This window comes from Centroberyx affinis, unplaced genomic scaffold, assembly GCF_046629955.1.
Source record: "Centroberyx affinis isolate AG114_WGS23_722 - 3 ecotype Tasmania unplaced genomic scaffold, CSIRO-AGI_Caff_v1 ptg000200l_1, whole genome shotgun sequence".
NCBI classification, from domain to species: Eukaryota; Metazoa; Chordata; class Actinopteri; order Beryciformes; family Berycidae; genus Centroberyx; species Centroberyx affinis.
This window is the reverse complement of record NW_027278893.1, coordinates 104636-122500: the sequence shown is the minus strand read 5'-3', so window position 1 is coordinate 122500 and position 17865 is coordinate 104636. Positions and strand designations below refer to the sequence as shown.

Sequence of the window (17865 nt, the reverse complement as noted above, 5' to 3'; positions counted from 1 at the left end):
CTAGATTTCCTTGAGAATGAGAATGTGCTGTTAAAATAAGGGTGCTGTATATTGCTGCTTGTTTTTGATGTGTTTTTGTAGATTTTTTGTTTGTTTTGTCTGTTTTTGTTGTTGAATTTATGTTTATAACACTTGATAATTTTGTGTTTTTATGTGTATTATGTATTATGTGTATTATGTGTAAAATACTAAAACCAATAAAACATATTGTTTAAAAAAAAAAACAGGCTGTGTTCTTCTCATCTTGACTGGTATTGGTACAGGTTCTTGAATTGTTCACCATTTATTACGCCAACAAAGTTTTCACACCTGTACGTTTCTCTGTTAACAAGATATTTGGATAAATGGATTTGTCTGAAATCTGGTGGACAGAGCACCAAAATCAATCAACTGGCCCATGGATCAGCTGATTTGATTTTGGTGGTGATCCGTATGAGGGATTTCTGCATTTAGACATTTTTTTTTTTTTTTTTAGCCAGAACTATTATGCTGCGTTCATGTGATGGTGGGAAAATCCGTCATCTGGGACTTCTAAATTGGCTGCTAATTAGCGTTGCTTTCACATGCTATTTTGTTGGAAAATCAAACCCAGAGGACAAATTATGAACAAACATAAACCGTTACGGAAGCTGCAGAGTTGGATTATTACTCAGCCTTGGCAGAAGTTTTTGTAGGTTTTGTTTCTTATGTCTCTGTGTGAGTACAACAGGAAAAGAACTACCTACTTTTTCCCCCCCCAGTAACTCCCTACCCAATACCAGTGTTGTGGTCGTACCTGGGCACGGTCTATCCTGTAGAAGCGGTCTGCAGTGGTGCCTGAAAAACAAAGAGAGTTTCTGGACTGGTCTGTGTGATCTGGACTCCACAGTGCAGAGGCTGAGGTGTTCTGGGTTTGGACTTACAGTCGAGGAAGCACCACTTCAGGGAAAGCTTTTGCGAGGACAGACACTCTGCTTTCATCGAATCCCGGTCCTGAAAGAGCAGGAGGAAAGATGAAAGATGAAAACTGCTTCCTTTTGACAACTTACATCAACACTGACCTCACTGTGGGAAAAATGAGAAGCAGCTGCCTTTAAGTTGGACTTAGGGCTGGACGATATGGTTGAAATCAATATCACGACAATCGTAAGGATTTTTTTCGATGTCGATATATATGACGATATGGCTCACATAAGCGAAATCATGTTAAATAATCAAATCAATGTTCATCATATTGAACCGAATGGTGATATTTGGTGTGATATCAAACTAAACAGAAATTTATACATAATATTTCTACCATACTACATACATTTTGTCTGAGTTTCTAAATAAAATTTGCTTGTTCTCATCAGTTTAGACAGCAGAACTGTGCGTCTCAATATCCCAAAATCACCATATCATCACAATATAATCCCACTGAACGATGATAAACGATAATATTGAATTATCGTCCAGCCCTAGTTGGACTGATTTTACTGTTCATACCAAGTGGATTAATTGGACAGTTTGGTCAAGTTCTTTTCACTGAGATCCACTTAACAAAAAACAAACTACTCATGTGACTTTTGTGGTTTGTAAAAGCCCTGGTTGACTTGTAAGTGGACAGTGTGAAACTAAACGAACCAAATACAGAAATGAAACAAGACGTCTGCCCTGTGGCTCAGACCAAAGGAAACCAACTGCAGGTGTGATCGCACCCTCAATCAACTATTCATCCTGCTAACAAGCCACTCCCTCCCACTCACTAATATACTCTCTCAACCTTTAAGTACACACACACACACACACACACACACACCATCCTCCCTACCTCGTCCAGGTTGTCTTGGAGACGCTCTATGTGCGAGCGGCAGGTCTCCAGGTCGCTGTCTCCGGGGACGATGATGACACCCAGGGGCGTCGCTGGGGGACAGAGAGGACACCTCAAGTTTGAATCTTTTTTTTTTGACTGGGAGGTGAATCACATCAGACTTGTTCTCCAGTTCTGTTGTGAAGTTATATAAATGATACTGACGTGGAGCTATTTAAGGTCCTGGGGCCGGGTGCACGAAACACCTTAAGTTCCTTAAAGTCCAAGTTAAGGTTTCCTTAAAATAAAATCGGTTGCACAAAACACCCTTAAGTCTTCTCCTTAAGGTTTCCTTAAAATGCTCACTTAAGTATTTAAGGTTTTCTCCTTATCTTGGTCTTATACTTAAGGAGTCCCTTAAAGTTAGTCAAACCGTTGCACCTTAGCAACCAAAGTAAGGAAAACAACTTCTTCCTCTGACTCTATCTTAACTGCAACATGGCCGAGTTTATGGCGATAAATGAAGAAGTTGTCGTATTTTTTTTGGAACTCTTGGATGGACCTCTTCTGGAATTAATTTTCGTTGCAATTTTCTCCCACATTCGTTGTTTTCTGTCTGCTGTTATTTGCGGATCAAATTAACTTTTTAGTATGTGCTTTCTTTTATTGTATTCCTCCAGAAGTATAATCTTTTCCTCCTCTGACCAATTTGGTTTTCTTGTCTTCTTTTCTTCTGCCAGTTTTTTACTATCTATAGGCCGACTCTGTGAGACGATAACAGGTGAGGCGATAACAGGTATCACAAGCGCAAGTGCCAGCAAACAAACGGTCTCCATGGAAACTGTAGAATTTTACCGCTGTAAAATCTCTTTCAATGCAGTAAATGCCTTAACGTTTTTCCTTAACTAAGGAAACCTTTGAAGGGATTCTGTGCAACACCCTTAAGTAAGTCCCTCAGCTAAGGAGAAATTAAGCCTTAAGTGTCATACTGAAGGAGAAAACTTAATGTGTTTTGTGCAACCGGCCCCAGGGGAATTAAAAACTTTGAGAACCCCAGTCCTACAATAAATGTAAGTTAGTAGCCGAGCTAACATTGCCCACCTCAGCCGCATCTCTCCAGCATCGGCTCTATCCCGACTCTATTTTGGTGGTTTTTCTTAGTTTTTTCAGTGCATATTAATACACACTGGATCACCTGAGTTCCTGTGAGATCCCCGTTACATTGTGTGCTACCTGTGTGATACCTCATCTTAGTGTGAGCAGATTTCCCACTGAGCAACAAAACAAAATCAGTGAAATCCGTCAGTATGCATGTGACACAATGCATTTTTAAAATCAGTTAGGGTTTTAAAAGTCTTCTGGTGTGTGCAGAGCCTTGGCAGACATTAACTATTTAACTGAACAGACTTTATTGCAGAAGACCTGCAATAAAGTTGCCCAATGTCCTCTTGACTATTGACTGACTGACTATAGACATTGAGGACATTGTTCAGTTAACCCTTCGCTGGCAGGAACTCACAGGCTTCCTTCAGCTGGTCCTTGTCGTAATGCAGAGCCTCGTACGCCGCCATGCTGATCCTGTTCACTCTGATCTGCAGCTTCTCTGGGACTGGCTGCTGACTGGACACAAACACACAGACACCACTTTATATAGAGAGATAAACACACAAACACACAAACACTGCTTTATATAGAGAGATAAACACACAAACACACAAACACTGCTTTATACAGGAGATAAACACAGAAACACTGCTTTATAAAGCGGGATAAATACACAAAAACAGATAAAAACACAACTTTATATAGTAGGGTAAACTCACAGAAACACCATAGTGTGATAAACACACAAACACATAAAAACACACCTTTATACAGCGGACTAACCACAGGACCACAGGCCTCCATGATGGAGCAGCCCTCTGGTGGCTGGTGGCCATTTTTAAAAAGCTTTTCAAGGACCAATTGAAAACCATTTTTGTCAATATGCTTCTAGTGAGGTCAGTGACTGATCACACTCAGCACTGGGCTGGACTTTATAGCTGCTATGAGGCATTTTGTGTGTTGCAAAATGAAACCTTGATGCTTCCCCCTCTGCCCTGTTTGTTTTGAAGAGCCAGAAGAAGGATAACAGGTGATACCAGCCAATATGCATTCAGATGAGATAGAAGTAGAATAGTGGAGCTGGAATAAAGTCATGGATTACTTGCAAAGTAAAACCAGTTCCTGTTTTATTTGTGCCGTAAAGCAATCCAGCAGATTTCCCACCAAATCCGACCAGGTGGAGAAACAATGTAAAATGCAGAGTAGAGGCCGGTAGAAGCTGACAGTCTTAAAGGCCAGTGGTTCCCAACCTTTTTCTTAAGGGACCCCTATTTTACCATTGTATACACTGACGACCCCCACCGCCCCCCACCCACATACAATTACAAAAAAGGGGAAAAAGTAGCCTACTTCTTTTGAAATATCTTTATGTATATTTCATTATATTCCTTGCATAAAAAACAATAACAGCACAGAACAATTAACTGTACAATGAACCTAAACAGTGAACTTAATACCTGCATGAAGTTTGTGTAAAATTAGCAATTTGTATAAAATTCTGAACAGATTATTTCCTGTGGATATTGCAATGTAATACAATGTATTTAGCCGGCTTGCTCTGCTAGCTTAGCTCTGTGAATACTGCTGGTGTTCACGTCTACACACGCCCTTATCCTCGTGAGATTTTTTTAAAAAGTTTATATCTTTATTTTTTTTTTCTAAATAAATAAACTTCTAAAATAACCCTTAAATTTAGTTGTCTTCTTCACAGAAATGAATTAAATGCTGAGGCTTTGCAACCCCCCGTGGAGCTTTGGCGCCCCCTAGTGGGGGTCGGGACCCCCAGGTTGGGAACCACTGTTCTAGGCAATGGTCTTGTTTGTTTATGGTAATTATTGTAATGGGGTTAGGGTTAGGGTTAGCCCAGGGTTTGCCCATAGTGTGGTATGGAGTTCCTTCACCACTTCAGTTACTCCTTCATTTGGACATTTATCTGTGCAGCCATTCTTATCCAAACTGGTTGAGCCGACGCTATGGAGCTTTAGCAACTTGTTCACTTATTCAGTCACTAACCCACCCACCCATCCATCCATCCATCCATCCATCAGTGTCTTACTCGTTAAGATGGGGCATGGAGATCCTTCTCTTGGCCTTCTGCACCATGTTGGCCTGGCTCCTCAGGTTGATGTGGATGACAGATGGAGCCAGCTTGCACGGTTCTCCATCCACCTGCATGGGGATGGACTTGTACGTGGTCAGGGTCACTTCCTTACACTGGTGGAGCCGCTCACCGTGACCGCCAACCTGCAGCGTGGCCTGGAGACACAACAGAGCCTGTTCAGCCTGACGCAGGTGTATGATATGATTTATGAAAGGGTGTAGGAGGGTGTGGTATAGTGTATAGTATGTTTTTATATAGTATGGTAGAGCACGGTACAATATGGTATATTGTATGGTATAGCATATTACATGCAAGGTTATTATAGTTTTGCATTTTTCATTAGTTTTTATTTTTATTTCGTTTTGACTTTTTGTTTTCAATTTCAGTTTCGTTTTAATTAGTTTTTAAAGCGGGTTTGCTAGTTTGGTTTTTATTTTTTGAAAATGCTTAGTTTTAGTTTAGTTTTTATTAGTTTCAGTGTTAGTTTTAGTCTTTTTTGTAGTATGGGGTATTTGTCAGGAGCGAGATTCAAAAATTCAAAATACTAGGCTTATGTATGAAAAAAAATTGACAAAGATGAAAACTAAAGACATTTTCTCTATAATTTTAGTTTATTTTAGTTAGTGTTGTAAACACACAATACAGTTTCAGTTATCGTTTTTTTGGAAAGCCTTGTTTTTATTTTTATTTCAGTTAACGAAAATGTTTTTCACACCTAGTTTTCGTTATTTAGCTAATTTTTGTTAACGATAATAACCTTGATTATATGGTGTGGTAAAGCTTTAAGTACTGTATTATAGTACATGGTATGGTATCAAAGAGCCCTTCGGGGATTAATAAAGTTGTATTGTATTGTAAGGCATGATGTGGTATAATACAGTACTTAATGCTACAGTGCAGTATATGTTATATATGGTGCATCAATACAGTTTCACAAAATTTTGTGAGATGAGCACAAACTCTGAAACACAGATTACATGTTGTGGACACAGCACATGTGTCACAGCAGCAGGAATTGGACCCAACATTTTCACCTGTTGGTCATGAAAAGGTTAGCTAACGGTTAATTATAGTCAAACAACTTGGTTAAGGGTTTGGTCATAATGAAACTGCCACATCTTTACTTTCCACCGCACTATTTCAGGGTCAACCTACTTCCTGTTTCTAGTCATGTCTCCTCCACACAATCCTTTCCCGGTAGGGAAACAGATTTATTTCACTTTTCATGCACAAATCTCCTTATTTGCTCATTTTACAACATTTCATGAGACCAGGCTGAGTATCCAGTGTGTTGTATGGTGTGATATGGCACAGTGTGGTGTGATATGGCACAGTGTGGTATGGCACAGTGTGGTATGGTACGGTGCAGTGCAGCTCACCAGAGAGGTCATGGTGAAGCCGATAACCTCGATGCAGCCGTCGTCATGACGCTGCGGTTCGAAGTCGTGATGCTCACTGGGGTGACCCCACGGCATGGTGCCTGCACAGTACCTGCCCCGCAGCACACACACACCAGCTCTATCAGCATATCTCTGTACTGGTGATGGTAACTCTATCATTATATTTCTATACTACTAATGGTAACTCTATTATCATATCTCTATACTAGTGATGGTAACTCTATCATTATATTTCTATACTACTAATGGTAACTCTATTATCATATCTCTATCATTATATTTCTATACTAGTAAAGTATAGTAAATCTTTTATTGTCTGTCTGGCAATTTGCTTCAGTCAGTAGTCCAACAGAAAAACACATAGTATACAAATACAACAATAAACACACAGTAAATACATACAGCAATTATTTATTTGCTCTGGTAGTGGTAACTCTAGAGCAGGGTTTCCCAAACCTCTCCTCGAGTACCCCTTGTCCTGCATGTTTTAGATCTCTCCCTGCTTCAACACAGCTGATTTAAATGATCAGCTTGTTAACGAGCAGCTTCAGGGGTTGATAAAGAGTTCATCATTTGAATCAGCTGTGTTGGAGCAGGGAGAGATCTAAAACATGCAGGACAAGGGGTACTCGAGGAGAGGTTTGGGAAACCCTGCTCTAGAGCAAACTCTATCTTTATATTTCTATACCAATAGTGGTAACCCTATTGTACTAGTAGTGGTGACTGGGTACATTAGAAACCACAGCTGTTTCAATTTGACCAACTCTTGAACCTGCTTCATTTTGCCTTGCATCAAGTCACCGTGCTTTTACAGACAAAACAGAATTGGGCATACAAGATTTTGCGGGTCAGAGATAAAGTGTGAAAAGTCATATTATAGAAGTGTTGTTTTGGCCCTCCAGGCTTACCGTACCTGGGGATGTTGAGGAAGAGCAGACACTGTAGCTTCATTTCCTGGACCTTAGCTGTCAGATCTGTCCCATCACACTGAGGAGGAGGCAAACACAGACAGACTCAGGTCTTTCAGCGTACAACAGACTCCTTAACATGTTCTACCAGTCAGTGGTGACTAGTGCACTGTTCACTGCAATAGTGTGCAGGGGAGACAGGATTAAAGGCGAACATCGGCCATTTAAAAAGTTTTAATGGAACCTTCTGTCACAATCTGAATCTCTTCTATGTGAACAATAAACACTTATAACAGAGGACAACAGTGCCATACCTTTGAGTTATTTAATTGTGCAGATTGCAAATTTTGGACGTGTAGGGCCTGTGTCTGCTGTAAATATCTTTACAACTGTCATTCATTTTCATTCTGTATATTTAATATTTTCATACTGTACATATTTTTCTTTGTCTTAGTAGGTTCTACTGCTCTCATTTTGCACATATGGCATACATACCTTTATTCATATATTTGGTACTTGATATGTTCTGGTGTTGTGATCATCATTTGCGTTATGTCTAACCCCCCTCCTTGCTCTATTATATTTATATTATATTGTTCTTTGCTGTATCCTATTATTCTCAGCTGCTGCAATGACCTAAGCTCCCCACAGAGATCAATAACATTTCATCCAATGATCAGATTTTCATGGTCAGATCAATTCTTTTTAACCCTGTGCATGCTGCATTACCTGCTTTTATTGTGTATTGTCTCTAATCTATAGTTATATGTTAATACAGATTGTGTGAGCTACTGGACACCTGAATTTTCCCAAGGGATGAATAAAGTATCTATCTATCTATCTATCTATCTATCTATCTATCTAGAGTCAGTGTCAGCACTACAGTTACTGTTACACTGTTGTTACTGTTACTTACACTACTCTTGCACTAATGGTTACTGCTAAACAACTGTTACTGAGGCCTGGCCAACAGGAGGTTCATAGGTTAGCATGTCAATATTAATGCCTGGGTTTAGATGTACAGAGTAACCTACTGGTCAAACTCCAGTTAAGATCTTGTTCACTGTTTCCTTGAACCTTTGATGCCCTGTGGCTGAGTCTGCCTGTTGCCATTAATAAACCAGTTAACACAATATTCCCCCTCTCTCTTTGACTGAGAAATATCAGGTTATTTCTAATACAGGGGAAACAAATGTTAACAGTAATAGTAAGTACTGCTTGCTGCCATGTCTTTTGTTGACATCATATTGAACCCATAATGCAGTGTGAGTCTCAGTTTGACAGACAGCGAAAACCGATGAAAGCAGTAAGATGTTTCCATGCCACAGTAACCCATTTAATATTGGAGTAAGCCGGGCATCTTAACCAGGTTTCTCATAATGGGAGCCTGATCTTACCAAATTATTATTCTGATGTTTACATGCGCCCGCCCAAAACCAGGTAACTTGTACAACCAGGTGAAGAGCAGCATTCTCCATGCAGGGAGACGGAGCCAGTATCAACATGTGTCTGCTTCACTACTCACCACAACTTTGATGTGCTTGGCGAGATCTTTAGAACTACCGCTGAGGAAATCTGAGAAGGCTGTCTGCAACACACACACACACACACACACACACACATTTATATACATACATAATGTAAATGGAGTAAATAGAATAAAGTGCAGAGCAATGTGAAGACACTTACCCCGGCATAGAACATCTTATTCCGAAAGCGGCTGTTAAACTTCTCTGGGTTGGCCTCTAAAACACAAAGAGAACTATTTCAGGACATGGGTCAAATTTTTTGCACTCAAGTCTTAACTGACAATACGTGCTTGAAAGACATAATAACAGCCTACTTCCTTGCATTTGGCAAAAACAAAGGAAGATGTGCACATACTGTGGCTTGGCCAAATTTAGCTTACATTCCCATCCATTGTCTGGTTTCCCAGTCTCGTTACATTAGATTTGATTAGACAAAATTGTATTGATTCCTGTGGGGAAATTGGATATAGAGTTTTGGAGATAATATGTCACAACAACATAAAACGAGAACAACAATAGGGAGAATGGTTCAAGAAAACAATGTCTTTGATGACAGGTTTACAGATTCGATTTTTTCCATATATATATTTATATATCTACAATTTGCTGCATATATGCAAGAGACTCAACAATACAAAATATTGGGGTCCTCAAATTATTAGTCCTTTTCATCTTGAATAACAGTCTACAGTCTGTAAACTGGTCATATAGATAGATAGGGAGCATGTAATTGTTAATTAATGGACCAACTAAACCATGTTTAAATGTAGTAGCGATACTCCTAGTTTAACATGTAGTACTGATAAATCTAGTTTAACGTGTGGCAGTGTGTTAATGGACTAACCTCTAGATTCATGGAAGCCCAGTGTAACATGTGCATCGAAGCCCAGGCTGAAGTAGTTGTTGAAGACGTCAATAGGAAGCTGAGAAACAGCAGTAATGTACATCCATCAGACAACAGAGAGGTACTGTACAGAGTGTAGAGGAGGTTCAGACAAACACCAGCTTAGCACAAACAGACCTATATACTCAATTATATAATGGGTGTCTTTCAAAAGCTGCTTTAATGCAATACAGTGTTTAAGTGAGTGTGCAATATGGCATGTATAGTGGTTGTTTTAATACTGTTTTTATCCTTATGGTACGTACAGTATGTGTCGGTTTATGGTATTTTACTTGTGGTATTTTATTTCGTTTTATGGTATTTTATTTGCTTCTATGTTATGTCTTAGCTGTTTGTGTTTGTATGTGTTTTATGTCTTGTGATTCTTATTTACCATTCCTTTGTCCCGCTCTGTCTGTTTTAAGTGAGCTTACCAAAACAAATGCCAATCAACAATTTTGAGATGGCAATTAAGTACTGAACTTGATAATATAGAATACTATTTAGTTAGTACATACACTGATCTTGTGTATTTATAACAGTAGGACTGTGATTGGTGGACTGACCTTGTCGGTCTGGTGCTCGTCCCTCTCCTCCGGCCGGGCCTCGGGGTTTGGTTCCACCAGCAGGTTCCAGCGGTCCAGCTGGACAATGTTCCCGTCCTCAACATGTGACAGGATCTTTGTTACCGGCTCATCAGTGTAACCCTGGGAAGAGTGGGGGGGGGGGGGGGGGCAATGAATCCTGTCTACTCATATCTAACAACAATCTGCCATGGTGAGCAGTTTTCCTCTCAGTCTAGACATCAACTGTACAGGACCATAGAGGTCCAGTAGAGCTTTTATAGAGCTCCAGTAGAGCTTTGGTAAACTCCAGGAGAACTCCAGTAGAGCTCTGTTAGAGCTCTGGTACAGCTCCAACAGAGCTTGTGTAGCGCTCCAGTTGAGCTCAAATAGAGCTCCAGTAGAGCTCCAATAGAGCTGCAGTTGAGCTCTAGTACAGTAGAGCTCTGGTACAGTACAGCTCCAGTAGAGCTCCAGTAGAGTTCTGGTACAGTACAGCTCCAGTAGAGCTCCAGTAGAGATCTGGTACAGTACAGCTCCAGTAGAGCTCCAGTAGAGTTCTGGTACAGTAAAGTGCCTGTACAGCTCCAGTAGAGCTCCAGTAGAACTCACCCCTCCCCAGTTGAGAGTCCTCGCCAGGTCGTTGCCGGTGCCCAGAGGAAGGATGGCCACAGCAGGCTGGGGGTGGAGCTTCAGCTGGTCCAACACCGACAAGACCCAGCCCACCTGGACACACACACACACACACACACACACACACACACACACACAGAACACACCGCCACATACTCTCTTAATATTTCTTAACAACAACTGCATTTTTTTCACAATTTAAAATCTATAGTCAACAAATAACTATTGTAACTGCAGTAACAGTTGCATTGTCGTGAGTAATGCTGGACTCACTGTCCCGTCTCCACCACAGGCCAGGATCCTGAGGTTGGGCACTTTGGCATACAGCTCCAACCTGGAAGAAACACAAAGCAAAGCAGGGACAGTCAGGGAGATCTGGGGGCGACCAGAGAGGACTAGGAAGGACTGGGAGGACTAGAGGGGACTGTAGAGGACTGGGAGGACTAGAGGGGACTGGAGAAGACTAGAGGGGACTGTAGAGGACTGGGAGGATTAGAGGGGACTGTAGAGGACTGGGAGGATTAGAGGGGACTGGAGAGGAATGGGAGGATTTGAGGGGACTGGAGAAGACTAGAGGGGACTGGAGAGGAATGGGAGGACAGGACTGGGAAGATTAGAGGAGACTGGAGAAAATTAGAGGGGAGTGTAGAGGACTGGGGGGGACTGGGAGGACTGGAAGGCCTAGAAGGGACTGGAGTAGACTAGAAGGAACTGTAGAGGACTGGGAGGACTCGAGGGGACTGGAGAGGACTGGGAAGACTAGAGGAGACTGGAGTAGACTAGAGGGGACTGGAGAGGAATGGGAGGACTAGAGAGGACTGGAGAGGACTGGAAGGCCTAGAGGGGACTGGAGAGGACTGGGAGGACTAGAGGGGACTGGAGAAGACAAGAGGGGACTGGGAGGACTGGGAGGACTTGAGGGGACTGGGAGGACTAGGAGGACTTGAGGGGACTGGGAGGACTGGGAGGTTGTGAGTTGTCGTACCCCTCTCTGGGCCCGCCCTTCGTCAGGTCAAACACTTGGCGAGGATTCAGGTACCACATGAACGACTGGATGATCTTGGCTCCCTGACAAAAAACAGAAGCATCTGCTGTTAGAAGCTTAAAGGATAATTCCAGTTATTTTCAACCTGGGCCTTATTTTCCTAGTTTTTGGCATTATGACAATTGATTCTGATCAAAATTTCATCAATTGTTTTATTATTTATTGGAACAAATACCTGGTTTCCACCGCTCTTCGGGTTGACGAACACCAGCACAGGCTTCATGAGCTGGGAGGGGAGGGGCTTAACCAAGAAGGGCTTCCAGCGGCCATCTTGGAGCTGAGACACACACACAGTAGAAACAGAGTAGAAACATCCAGCAGATTGGAGCTACTGAAGGCGTGATAGATAGCCCACTGACACATTTAGAAGTCTCATGCTGCCGTCTGCCTCTGGTACTCCAGACTTAACCTATCCCAAGCAATTAGCCTTATCACAATACATTATCCCAATTCATTAACCTTAATGCGACACATGATCTCAATATACTGGAGCTACCTGAAAGCTCAGGTTTCAGGGTGACATACTAATTAAAGTGACGTTTCAGAAGATTCAGGGTTATTAAGGCCAGACTAACCCAGACTCGTATCCCTGCTGATATAGGACTAATGATTCAAAGCATAAAGCCAACTCGCTGTCCAGGACAAATCAGTCAAGGTTAACATCTTACCCAATGCTCTGTTTGAGATTTCTAATATGTCATATACAATCTCATGTGGGATGGGATGATACAGAGCATGATACAGACATTTCATTCATTCAGTTTCTCACCTCCGCTCCCTTCTTGCTGGACTTGTTGCATTTTAGCGACGTCCTTTTCTTCTTTTTACTGGACTTCAGAGATGACTACAGGAGGGAAGACAAACACTTGGGCATGAGTGGCTGTCACAATAACAGGAAAATCCTCCCAGGTGAGGACATTTCGCTGCTCCTCACTTCTTTTTTTTTTTTTTTTTTTTACATAGCAGAATGCAAACGTGAGAAATAAAGTGTAAAATAGAATAAAAATAAATTAATAAAATAAAATGAATCAAATTAAATAACAGACACATATCATAACAAACAGAAATATATAAACAAACGAGCAAACAAATAAATAACAAAAATGTTATTTGTCAGGAAAGCATGTGCTGTTACGGAAATAACATGTAATTAAAAAAGTAAAGACCAAACATTAAAGCGCCAGTACAATTGTGTTAAATTTCATTTTCACACAACTACAGTTCAGACATTTTGGGCAATTTTACATTAACATACTGAAAAACACAATTTCCACTGCAGTGGATCTTTAAAGAAAAAAAGAAAAGAAAAAGAAAAAACACAGCTATTAAAGTAAGAGCTGTATGTTAGAACTGCCTAGGAATATAGGCAATAGCATGAGACCAGGTGGATAATGTCTGATAAAGTTTTGCACCATTAACCTTGGCTGTAGATTTTTCTAGAAGACAGATATTATAGAACAGTACAGTCCAGACTCTATTCAGAACAATACTCAAACCAACTTTTAAGAATGGTCTTTTTTGCAGCTGTTGAAGCAGCAAGGATTATTCGTTTCACTACATATGATAATATAACGTTTGGGTTATGACCAAAAAGCCAGAAGGCTGGGCAAAATGGAAGATGTTTATCAAGTAAATTTACTAATGTTTCAACAACATGTACCCAGAGAGATTTCACGGTTACACTCCTCACTTCTTTAAGGGGATTGGTTTACGGTTAGGACTTGGGTTCAGGGTTAAAGGAAGGCAACATCGCAAAAACAACATACATCTAATTTAGCAGGTTCATAGGAGGAGTGTCTGGGCTTCCAGTTAGAAATACAAACTCTGCTCGGGTATTTGTGTTTTACTAAGTCTTGGTTTCAGGATTGGTTTCATTTCAAAAATTGCGTCATGAATCCTTGTGCGGTAATTTTGTGAACTACAGCTGTTAAGGGACGGCTCTCTCACACCTCCCCCCTTAAGTCAGCTAGCTTACTGTTAGTAAGTTTAACAATATTTTTCCTCTTCTCTCCTGCCTCGGTTGGCCACGCCCCTTTTTAAATTAGCCACACCCAGACATAATGTCACTAGGGGGGTGTCTAGAGTTCAGTGTAGCGCCCGGCATGTTGGGAAACTGATGATCTAAACAATTACAGGAAGCTTGCTAAAAAAAAAGGTGTAATATCCAGGCTGTTATGGAATAAAGGCATGGTTACGTGTGTTTAGGTTTGTTAACCCTCCTGGTATCTTCCCTTAAGATTAGGATTGGTTCCAGTTAGGGTTGGTTAAGGTTAGGAATAGGAATTAGGGAATCAGTGTAGTCAGTGACAGTCCTCACAAGTACGGTAATACATGTGTGGATGTGTGTGTGTGTGTGTGTGTGTGTGTGTGTGTGTGTGTGTGTGTGTGTGTGTGAATGTGTGTGTGTGTGTGTGTGTGTGTGTGTGTGTACCTGTGGTCTGCGGACCCTGATGATCCAGGTGGGAGGGATGATGACGGCAGCATGAGCTCCCAGAGAGCAGCACTCCTCTATCTGCTGCAGCATGAAGCACGTCACCTTGTTGTGATACTGCAACAGACAGGAAGTCACACTGCTGTGATACTGAACAGACAGGAAGTCACCTGACAGCTTCATTTAACATCTACAGCTGCTTTGCTTTGCAAACAAAACCGGAGGTGAGATTGAGGCAGAATTGCATGTCTGTAGTGGAGAGTTCACCACCAACACTCTTTTTAAGACCATCATGGTTTTCATTTTTTCCCCTTTTTTTGTATTTTATTTCTTCTAAATTACATCAAATTCCTAGGCTATAACTAATAATTATTATTATTAATAGCCTAAAAATTGTATCTTACTATTCAAGCATAGGAGGAAACAATGGCCAATGGCCCACTTGAAGTAAAATGATACATTTTTCACTACAATTATGATTATTTGTATCTTTTTACTGTCCTACCACTAGTAGATTATAGGTTTATAAATTTAAAAGTGGGGCAATATTCATGGGGCGATATTCAGTATCTCAGAATATATTGAAATATTCATGAAATATCGTGATATTCAATATTATCGAATATCAGCCCAACAATGCTGAAAATTGAACTCAAGTATAATAGCATGTCAGAAAACTCGGGGTTGATAAATTTTGCCTATTTGACATTTCAACTTGAAGGGCCGTTACATGCTGTATGCAGGGTTCCTACACATTTTCAATTTAAAAATTCCACACTTTTTCCAGACCTTGATTTGTTTTGAAGATTTTGTCTGGTGTTCAATATGATTTACGCAGATAGACATCTTGCCCCTGCTAACTAGGTCATATCACTGTATAGATGAAGATTGTTCTTCACAGCGACAAATATCAGAATATGTGAGATGATTGGCAGGGTTCCTACACGGTTTCCATTTTAAAATTCCATATTTTTCCTAGACCCTATGTTCTCGACTGGATTTGATTTTGGTCTGTATTTGATATAATGCATGCTGACAGCGGCTGGGTAATAAAAGCGTCCCTCTATCTGAACATTATTCTGCACATCAACAAAAACTGTGGACCCAAAGTGGCTCTACAACAACATAAAAGCTAGAATATGTGTGTATCGGACCTGAACCGCAACATTTTCCATACTTTTCCAGACATTTTTTTAAATTCCCAAACTATTCAAGACCTGGAAATGAGCAAATTCATTTTTTAATATTTTCCCAGACTTTCCAGACCTGCGTAGGAACCCTATGTATGCTTTCCAGCCTCTCTGGAGCGCAGCATTACAGCAGCATGTTACTGCTCTGCATCTAACAGCAGGCTGCAGGACTTACTGCCTGTTTGCACCAGGAGCAGCTGATGGCAACGATCTCTTTGCTGTGGAATGAAAACTTCTGCTGGAATCCCTGTTGGGGGTCAAATAAGAGACTCAGTTAGCTCTCAGGCTCTGAATCCTTTGAGGGAAAAAAGGTTGAAACTTTTGATAACGTATTAACACTAAGGCTTTGTTTTGTCTGTGCTGCATCGTGAAGACAGACGGCGGCTCACCTTCCCACACTGTCGACACTTTCCTGTCTGACGCCTCCTGTGGACCCAGTGGTGTCGCACAACGTTGGACTGAAATACGACAGTGTATTCACAATATGGCAGCAGATTTACAGACATAAAAAAAGTATTCACACCCTGTTTGATTTTCTGCATTTATGTTTCACACTGAATTTGGTCAGATCCCTTTGTGGGTTGTAGTAGTTTTTTAGAGTCTGAGAGGAAAAATGACACCAAAACACAGCAGTTTAGACAAACTCCAGTCAGGACTAACCTCTCGAATGGCTCGAGATCCTGGCTCCCTAAAAGACGGCTTGCACCTGAAATTAATCTGGACAGAAAGACAGGAGAATAAGAGAAGAAAAAAACTCAGATTAAAGCTGTCGATCCAGAGATTGGTCCTGCTTTTACCTTCTCTAGCTGCTCCATACACATGGTGTGGACCGATATCTTGCATCCAGCACACTTCTTCCTCGCCACTGATTTTTGCTATGGACAAATCAGAGAAGATGTGTATAAACAGTTATATAACAGCTGTATTATCTAAATATCCTCCAGCTGGTGTTAAGTTTGACCAGGAGAAGACAGTAGAGCTTCAGTTCAGGTCCTGCCCGGGCAGTGTGGCGACTCTGACCACAGGGGGCGCTCTCACCCAGCGTTCTGGCTTACCAGCGTCTTAGCGATGCAGTACTGCTCTCCGACGTAACAGAAGTCTCCGGACCCGCTGGTCTCGAACCAGATGTGGTCTCCGAACTGAGCGTTGTCCTGAGACAGATAAAACCAGTCAGTGGTTGCTTGTGTACTTTGTTAAAAGACAGAAAAGAATAAAAACAATATAAACCAATAAAAACAGTAATATATACAGTACAGTGCAAAAGTCTTAGGCACATGTAAAAGAAAAAAGTAAAGCGAAGATGCTTTCAAAAATAATTAAATGAAAAGTTTCCAAATATAAAAAAATGTACTATAAAGAGCAGTCTACTGACACACTTATGCAGGAAAAAAATGAATAAACATCTAAGACACAATTTATATAAAAACTCTTACTGTACAGTACTGTGTATATATATATATGTAACACTACTAAATAGAAAACAGTAGAAGAAAAAGATAAGATCAGAATCAAATACAGAATATAGGTATTGCACTGTAATTATTGTACTGTTTGAATATTGCACATCAAAGCTTAACAGTTTAAAAGTTTAACAGCAACAATCCGGCTGTTCTCATTGGCTGATTTAAATCTTTCCCACAAATTCAGAATCTGTATTAAATATAGAGAAACCATTTTAAAGATATTCATATTATTCAGAAGGTAAGAGAACATAATTAATAAATAATATTCATAGCTTGAGGACACCAGTCTGTCCTGTGCTGACTCAGCGGTTCTGTCATTGTTTTCCTCCATGACACATAACACTCTGCAGCGCTCCAAGTCCCGCTTTGTTCCCTGAGTGCACTTATGCCCTGCTGCACTACTTTTAAAATGTTTTACTTTACTTGATTTTATGCATTCTATGTACTCTAAACTAAAACTAACTAAAACTTTATTTTTATTATTATTATCAAGTGGGTTTTATTCTCCATCTTATTTTACATTAATTATGGCATTCTATCCCTGTTTTTATGCTCATTCTATGTCTATTTTCATGTGAAGATGCATTCTATGTATTCTATTCTCATCTTTATCTTATTTTCGCTATTATTATCAAGTTTTACATGAGGCACTTGGTGCATGTGATTACTTTGTTGTAAAGCACTTTGAGCTGCATTTCTTGTATGAAAGGTGCTATACAAATAAAGTTTATTATCATTATTATTATTATTATGAATGAATATTAGGGACACTGATGAGGTGAGTCCAGGTAAAAGACAGACCCATTGCTTTGTACAACGAGGGCCACAATGGAAATACGTATTT

The 17865-nt window shown here is 40.5% G+C and overlaps 1 protein-coding gene across 1 annotated transcript in view; it reads right to left on the bottom strand.

Moving 5' to 3' along the window:
- The window catches only part of LOC139660673 (diacylglycerol kinase zeta-like), a 59725-nt gene that overhangs the window by 15020 nt on the left and 26840 nt on the right, over positions 1–17865 (bottom strand). The window contains 22 exon segments of the mRNA XM_071538881.1: positions 776–816; positions 903–1023; positions 1793–1884; positions 3225–3391; positions 4932–5131; positions 6356–6467; positions 7290–7363; positions 8810–8872; positions 8974–9029; positions 9658–9736; positions 10263–10403; positions 10872–10985; positions 11166–11226; positions 11878–11960; positions 12113–12214; positions 12707–12781; positions 14369–14485; positions 15734–15805; positions 15948–16016; positions 16219–16275; positions 16356–16433; positions 16614–16709. Of these exon segments, the coding sequence (XP_071394982.1) occupies positions 776–816; positions 903–1023; positions 1793–1884; positions 3225–3391; positions 4932–5131; positions 6356–6467; positions 7290–7363; positions 8810–8872; positions 8974–9029; positions 9658–9736; positions 10263–10403; positions 10872–10985; positions 11166–11226; positions 11878–11960; positions 12113–12214; positions 12707–12781; positions 14369–14485; positions 15734–15805; positions 15948–16016; positions 16219–16275; positions 16356–16433; positions 16614–16709 (2070 nt within the window).